The 8226-nt window shown below is 39.4% G+C and overlaps 1 protein-coding gene across 1 annotated transcript in view; it reads right to left on the reverse strand.

Moving 5' to 3' along the window:
- Positions 1 to 4382: 4382 nt before the first annotated feature.
- MYO3B (myosin IIIB) overlaps positions 4383 to 8226 on the reverse strand; it is a 517685-nt gene continuing 513841 nt past the window's right edge. The window contains exons 33-35 of the mRNA XM_007944671.2: positions 5770 to 5876; positions 5349 to 5395; positions 4383 to 4521 (exon numbers count right to left, since the gene is read on the reverse strand). Of these exons, the coding sequence (XP_007942862.2) occupies positions 4383 to 4521; positions 5349 to 5395; positions 5770 to 5876 (293 nt within the window). The remainder of the gene's footprint in view (positions 4522 to 5348; positions 5396 to 5769; positions 5877 to 8226) is intronic.

Raw genomic sequence — 8226 nt, forward strand, 5'->3', positions numbered from 1 at the left:
AAACAAAAAAGAAAAGAAAAAGGAAAAAAGTAAGCCCTAGGAGGAATAAGAGAAAAAGGAGGGAGAGGAAGATAAATACACATTTTTCATAGAAGGAGAGAGTAGATATCATCTAAAATGATAAAACAAGAAGGTAGGACCAAGTTATTCAGAGAAACCACTAGAAGAAATAGATTAGAAAAACCAACAACAAAGAAGGTTGCTTCTGACTGGAGAAGAAGGCTGCTTTCCATTCAATAGCCTCTGTACTAATTGATTTTTGTTTTGTTTTTGCCACGTGCATGTTAGTTTGATAAAGCTAATACAACATTTAGGAGAGTGCAGGTTGCATCATTCCCGTCTACCTGATTTAAGAATTGTTTCCTTGAGTTTGCAGCATTAGGGCCAGCCCAAGAATAATGTCTTTGGTTTCTCTTATCTGTGCTGCAGCTGATAGGGAATGCAGTTTGTAAAGTACTGTTAGAAGTTACAACTGTGAAAATTACTAATTATTTCAGAGCTTCTAAAAATGATACTATAATTGTCTTTATTTCCTTTTAATGAGATACATTTTAATTTGGAAACAAGGAAAGTATATGTTTACATTGTACACAGAACTTAAGAACATTTCTACTCAACAGTTTGGAAAACAGCTAATATTATCAAATCACAAGTAGACAGTGTTAACAGTGAGATTTCCAATAACGCTTTTCTATTAATAGCAACATGTTAACATGTATATTCTAAGCATTATTTTTTTAACAATAAAATAAAGATCATCTGTGTTTCTGCTCACCTCACATACCTTATAAATATTATCTTTGGGCAGAGATGTGGAAAAAGTCAAGATCCATTTTTGAGAAATATTGAATCCATTTTGAAAATTTGGCTACATCTCCTTTTTTTCTTATAAAATTACAATTTCAGAGATATTTAAATTCCTAATTTCATCCTCTATGTTTATACAATGCTTATTAATACTCTTTTCTTTAAAAATCTGATAACAGTATTTTTTTAATATTTCCTCAAGTTTGTTTTTCTCAAAACTGGGTAGTCTCATGTGTACTATCTACCATATATTTCAAAGTAAGAAAAACCTTGAAAACATCTGTTCCAGAGAAAAGGTCTTGTAAGTTTTTTTTCCCCCACATTACACAGCAATCTCACATACTGTTTTGTATAAAGTAGTTGCTCAAAAAAAGTTTGTTTTATTGAGTTACACCGTGTACTAGAATAGATGGTATAACATCAGTATAAAAGGACTAGCTCAACCGTGAGTGAAAAGTCAGAGCTTGTATTTTCAGAAAAATGATTCATCATGAATAACATATAATTGAAAGTAACTTTCCCATCAGACACGTTTGTGTAACTAAGTGAAGCTCCTCCATCCATTCTACTTTCACTGTACATCCACTATGGACAAGGTAACCTCTTTCCCCTGCAGCCACTCAGAGCCTAGTGGAGGCAGCAGACCAGTGAATGGAAAGTTACAGAACAACATGATATGGGCTCTTTAACAGGTCCAAATTTTCTTTTCTTCCCATTTCTTTCTTCTCATTACTAAGGGGTGGGGTTGTCTTGGCAAGGTGGAATACGGAGGCAAAGCCTCTGTCAGCAGAATAATTAGCGTGAGAGGTTTCCTTGCCTTCTAGAAAGAATCTGAAAGAGTAAGGTCTATCCACCTAAACACAGGAAATTATCTTGCCCAAAGGAGCTTTGATGGGCTAGTGCCTAAAGCATTTGACTGCTAACCAGACAGCTGGTGTTTCAAACCCACCAGCCACTCTTTGGAAGGAAGATTGGGCAATCTACTTCCATAGAGGTACTGCCTCAGAAACACAAGAAGGGCTTGCTATGAGTCAGATCTGACTCCACAGCAGTGAGCTTGGTTTTTTGGTAAGGACTGGTGACACAGTGTTTAAAGTATTTGGCTGCTAACCAGAAGGTCGGTGGTTTGAACCCACTAGCCACTCTGCAGGAGAAAGATGAGGCAGTCTGCTATTATAAAGGTTTCCAGCCTTGGAAACCCTATGGAGGTTGTCCTGTAGGGTTGTTGTATGTTGGAATCAACTCAATGGCAGTGGTTTTTTTTTTTTTTTTTTTTTTTAAGAGACCTTGTTGTTGTTGTTATGTGTCGTTGAGTCAGACCCGACTCATAGCGACCCCTTCTTGGGTTTCCGAGGCAGTATCACTAGGGAAGTAGATTGCCCCATCTTCCTTCCAAGGAATGGCTGGTGGGTTTGAACCACCAGACTTCTGGTTAGCAGTCAAGTACCTTAGGCACCACGCTACCAGACCTCCCTAGGAATCCCTTGGTCAGTGATATCACTAAGGGGCTTATGGGATAGAGGTGGGTGGGGGTGCAGACTGCACTGGGTGACACTGTCAGAGGGGGATGACACCAAAATAACTGTGTATAAAACTTTTTTATAGACAGTTTCAGGAGAAACTTACTGTATTTATAAAAATATCCCTATAATTCATTATAACAACAAAAGCATTTTTCATAAGCCCAGATTACATGTATCAATATACCTACAAGTCTAGAATTTTAAGCTAATTTATTTTTTGAACATTCTAATATGCTCCAGTCAAGGAGCTCTGGAAACACAGAGACTAAGGCATTTGACTGCTAACCAGAAGATTGGTGGTTCAAACCGACCAGCCACTCTGTGGAAGCAAGACTGGGCAATCTACTTCTGTAAAGATTTACCGTCTCAGAAACCCAATGGGGGTTGCTATGAGTCAAAATCAACTTGATGGCAGTGGGTTTGGTTTTAATATGCTCTGATCAGAGCTGTCATCATTATCCAATTACAGTGATGTTTCAAATCACATGGTTTCATCTTTGCATGCTACAAGCATGTGCTATTGTTTTTATACGTGTAGGTTTTGTCAAAATTTCTGGTGTTTTTGCTACAATATTGTGTTAATTAGAATTGTGAACCTATGTCAATAACTTTTTTGAGAATGAACTGGCAGTGAAAGGAAAACCAAAACCTCTGCATTGAGTTAATTCTGACTCATAGTGACCCTATTAGACAGAGTAGAACTGCCCCATAGGGTTTCCAAGTCTGTAAAGCTTTATGGAAGCAGAGTGCCTCATCTTTCTCCCACAGAGCAGCTGGTGGGTTGGCGGCCCAATGCCTTAACCACGGTGCTACTTTGTTGTTGTTGTTGCTGTTGTGTGCCATCGAGTCAGACCCGACTCATAGCGACCCCTCCTTGGGTTTCCAAGGCAGTATCACTACGGAAGTAGATTGCCCCATCTTCCGGAGTGGCTGGTGCGTTTGAACCGCCAGCCTTCTGGTTAGCAGTCAAGTGCCTTAGCCACTATGCTACCAGAGCTCCCACGGTGCTACTAGAGCTCCTAATTAAAGGAAAAGGAGAAAAATCCAAAAAGGCTTCTGCTCAGTTATTGATAATCTTGTAACCAATAATGTTGTAATTCAAATATAGAAAGATTTTACAAAATAATTTTGTGTTAGTATTCATATAATTTAAAAAATATCACATTTAAGTAATTTATAACTACAGTTATTACATATTATTCTATGATTAAAATTGATAATAAACATTATTCAGGATTCTATTTGGTCTGGTATGGGAGGTGGGGTGGCACCAGGGAGTTACTACACTGGGTGACAGCCATAGTGATGCTATTGCTCTGGGTGGTGCAAACGTTAATGTGCTCAGTTGCAGCAAGGTTGGCGGTTTGAGTCTACCCAGAGGCACCTCAGAAGAAATGCTTGGTGGTCTACTTCTGAAAAATCAGCCACTGAAAATCCTGTGGGGCACAGTTTTACTCTGAGAGACATGGGTTGCCATGAGTGGGAGTTGACTCAATTGTTACTGGTTTAAAAGACTTTGGGGGCAACTCCTCTAGGATGGGGAACCTGGGAATAGAGACCTGACCCTGGGGAAGGTGGGAGAGTTAGAAAAGACCATCACAGAGTGGTGAAGAGAAGAGGAGGAAATGAACTTCTGGATTCCCACTAGGGCATGTTCTACATAAACTGAAAGCTGACTTGGTAGGAAAAAGAAATATTATCAATGTTCATAATTGGCCTATGGTAGGCTTGTTAATCTCTTAGATGTTGGGAACATGAATGACAGTTATTACTGAAGTAGAGGTGTGCTTAATGTTCCACAAGGACCCGTGAGATGAGAAAAGGAGGACGAGCCCAGCCCAGGCTGTACAGCAGATGTGAGCATGTGATGGAGGTGTCAGGAAACGATTAGGAATCTGCAGCTTGCTTGGTAAGGCTCAGGCACAGTGAGTCGAAAGAGGCTGACAGTGAGGGAAGCTCTAATCCTATTTCAGGAGTTTCTCATTAAAGGACAATCAGTCAATTACTATGATTGTTCCTACCCTGGACAGATTCGGGGGCAAGAAGTACTGCTCAGTGCTGAGCAAAAGATTCTCCTTTTACGGATGAGGAGAAAAAGAAAGGGTAGGCTGAGCTCTCTTCCTCAGGGATAGAGTCTACAGGTGACAGAGATTTGTAGTATTCATCTTCTCCATCAAGCACTTTGATTTGGCTGCAACAACAACAAAAAAGAATGTTTTCAGTAGAGAAAGAAAACAAACGTCAGAGTTACCACTGCAGTGACTAAAGCTGCTTCAGTGGTTGGAACATGGCTGCGTCCCAACTCTGGAGAGGAAGGACGGCTTAGGGTAGGTCAGGGTCTCCCAATACACAGGAACTGGAGTCTGATCCACAAAGTCTTTCACCACTGGATCACACACTGAAATGGCCCCAACTTGGTGGTTTTGGCAGTTGTGATCATATTGCAACCTGATTTGTGTGAAACAAATTGTCTGTCTCCGTCTGGTTCCCTTTAGATGACAAAGTAATCCTCATGACCTTCCCAAGGTCTCATGAGAGCATCAATGATCTATTTCATTACTAGTCTAAACCAAGATGCCAACAATCAAATGGACCACAGACTCCTTACTCTCCTCTGTCTTACCCCAGGGAAAGTTTTTCTTTGTGTGTATGTAAGGCCCAGGAATAGGACAATGTGGGGGAAGTGGGCTATTGACACTTCGTGGAGTGTTCTTATTTGTGGAAGGGTAGTTTCATACAACCTGTGACTTGTCTCTAATTATAAGGAAAGTCCAATTGTCTGGAATAATTAGAAGACATAATGTTTGCCCTTAGGTGACCATTTCAGCCTTTTTGGACAGAGTCGATTCAAATTTCATATACTAGCTACTGTGAAGAGTAGTTTGCATGTCTATAATAGTGGTGATATCCTGATTGCATATTTTTAGAAGTCTCTCTGGAAAGTTTTGCATTTTCTGTAATATCACAAAGGACCCTTTCTGTTTACAGTTGCTTAGAACTAAGAAGACAGATACTTACCCAAGTTTTCTTGGCTTCCTCTTGCTCCCTTGATATTCTAGAGTTCCCTGTGGAGAGGGCCAAGAACACACAGTCAAAGCAAAGCAGCAAGTCGTTAATTTTTAATTCAAAGTGATTTTGTGTTGAATGCAAGCAGATGCTGATAATATCAGAAGTCACAGCATAATTTTTTTGATCAAAGGGCTCAAGTGAGCCTGATGAAGCATGCATCTTGCTCGTCTTTGATAAACCACATCAATTATTCACCGTGAAGGCAGACATCCTGACATGAAAGCAACAGATAAAGAGCCTAAGCACATGTTCAAGACGAGAGCATAAGAGAGTGGGGGTGGGGCTGGAGGGGCTGGAACAGGTATTAATAACAGAATTATTAACTGGAAACAAAGCCAGTGAAACAGCTTGAAGGCCACTTTGAACTCACATTTAACTGGTTATAGTACATGGTGTCCTCAGGGCTACTCAACATTTTGGGCTGTTGACATCGTCGGCGAGGTGTTCGCTGCTTCTGTGCAAGACCATTTTCTGAACCTGCAACAAGATAGCAAAACTGTACTGTAAATCATCCCAGGTGTTGAGAAAACCAAGGGAAAAACTGACCAACATCCCTGTCTTCATCTTCCATAAACACATAGTAGAAATTATGTTACATTTTAATGCGCATTTGTTAGAAGTTATGCACTGAGCTGCTAATACTAGGAGAAATATCATGCTAAACACACACACACACACACACACAAGGAATTTCTAAGTGTCAACAAGGCCCCTGTCTGTTATTTTGCCTTCATCATTCCTATCTTAATCAGCAGTCAAGAGTGACAGAAAGCAAATTGATTTGTCCACACTGGTAAAGTGGAGGCTGGTGGTCAGCCTTTGTAGAGTGCCTTCTTACTGAGATAACTCAGAACCATGAAGGCAATCTGGGATCTTTTGCAACACATCCTACCATTGTAGAGTTAAAAGACATCTGGAGCACATACATTCTTGGGTAGATGGGAAGAAAACCTTTCAATGGGATAAATTTTTTGGGAAAAATAGCTTGCACTAGTATTTACTGAAATGCTTTGAACAATACAATTGATCCATGGAATCCCTGGAGATGGTAGTAAGGAGAAGGGGAAAAGATGATTGCTGTCCGTGTTAGTCGTGATTTCAGAACCCTGGAGCAAGAGTGCATTGGAGATTAAGAAAGCACGTGTCAGGTGAAGTCATGATTCATTTTCTTTCCAAACAAATGATTTCCCTGGAATCTGCTGTCCTTTGGCACTATATCTGAATCAGGATCCAGTACTAATAACTTTTGCCAACATAATATACACTGGCAAAATTGCTAGAGTATTGTTCGTGAGTGTCACAATCTAGAGAAGAGTTACCACTTTCCTGAATTTAGAAACTAATCATAAGCTATTTATTAAGCTAATATAGTAACTATTAAGTAACCATAAATTAATGATTAGTATTATAAGCTAATTATTACTTTTTTAAAAAAGAGCTGAAGATTTATGATGGGGATAGTATTTTAACTCCAATAGGGATTCCCACTACTTAAAGACATTTTGGGGAATTTTCTAAGTAAAGAATGACTCATCAAAGACCATATGGATAGTGAATGATCAGTTTCTTTAAGTATTGTTTTTCAGGTGTCACATATGTCAATTTGGCTAAGACTGTTAGACCGTGCAAGACTTTAGAAACTGTCCATTCTAAATGCCTATATTTTCAGCGGAACAAACTGAGGTCCGTGATATTGAGAGGCTCATCCCAGATAAAGTAACAGAGAGGCAATCCAACCCTAGATCTCTTACCTCCTGTTATTTTATTTCGTACACTACAGCATATTATCTTTCTTGACAAGAAACATCTTCTTAAGGTTAAAGGGGTAAGTAAAAGTAAGCTCAATGAAAAACATTAATCAGCATAGCAAAGTGATGTTGCTTACAGAGGATTCCAATAGCCTGGTAGACCAAAGTTCCCGTCTACATCTTCAGGAACTTTCAGGGGCAAATGCTCATGTAGCCACACAGGCTGGCATCATCTTCAGAGTACTGGGACTGCAGAATCAGAACAGGTTCTTTCTAATACTTTCTGATGTAACGTGCCAACCCCCTATTTGCTTTGTGAAGTCCATATTCTCTAATATATTGGAACATGGGGGTATGAGGCCCTTTTGTGTTATGTCCTTTCTGCTTTAATAGATTAATGAACAGAAGTAAGGTTGTTGGTATGAATGGACTCTAGGTCTGACATCTGCTCGGAAATTCCATCCTTGACAAATCAAAGGGCTGATCTTAAATAGCTCTTGTGTTTAGTTGGAGTGGTCCTGACTTTATAATGTGTTTACAATTTATCAGAGACCTTTATTTATACTGTCTCAATTGGGAATGCTTAATATAAGATGTAGTTTTCAAATGTACATTAGGTAAATACGCTTCTTGGAGAGATCAATTATAGGAGAATAGAAGGGCTGTGTATGCACAGGAAGACAGCTCAGGGTCAGGAGTGCATGGGAGGGAAGAACACAGGGAAGAGGTAAATATGGGCAGAAGTGAGAGGGGAGCTGTTGCATCGTGGGAGATTACAGTCAATGTCATGAGACAAAGTGTATGTGAACTGCTGTATGGAAAGTGAATTTGCTTTGTAAACTTTCACCCAAATCACAATTACAAAAAAAAAAAAAAAAGATGTAGTTTTCAACTTTTGCTCTGGACAAAATTGCTCTTCTTTCCCTGATCCTTAGTAGGAGTTAAGTTATTGGATAGAATTTTCTCAATTGAATTCTTTCTTTCTTTTTTTTTTTTTTATTAGGATTTGGGTGAAGATTTACAGAGTACATTCACTTTTCATACAGCAGTTCACATATACTTTGTCTCATGTCATTGAC

This window comes from Orycteropus afer, unplaced genomic scaffold, assembly GCF_000298275.1.
Source record: "Orycteropus afer afer isolate SDZICR_OR568_19922 unplaced genomic scaffold, OryAfe1.0 scaffold00001, whole genome shotgun sequence".
NCBI lineage: Eukaryota > Metazoa > Chordata > Mammalia > Tubulidentata > Orycteropodidae > Orycteropus > Orycteropus afer.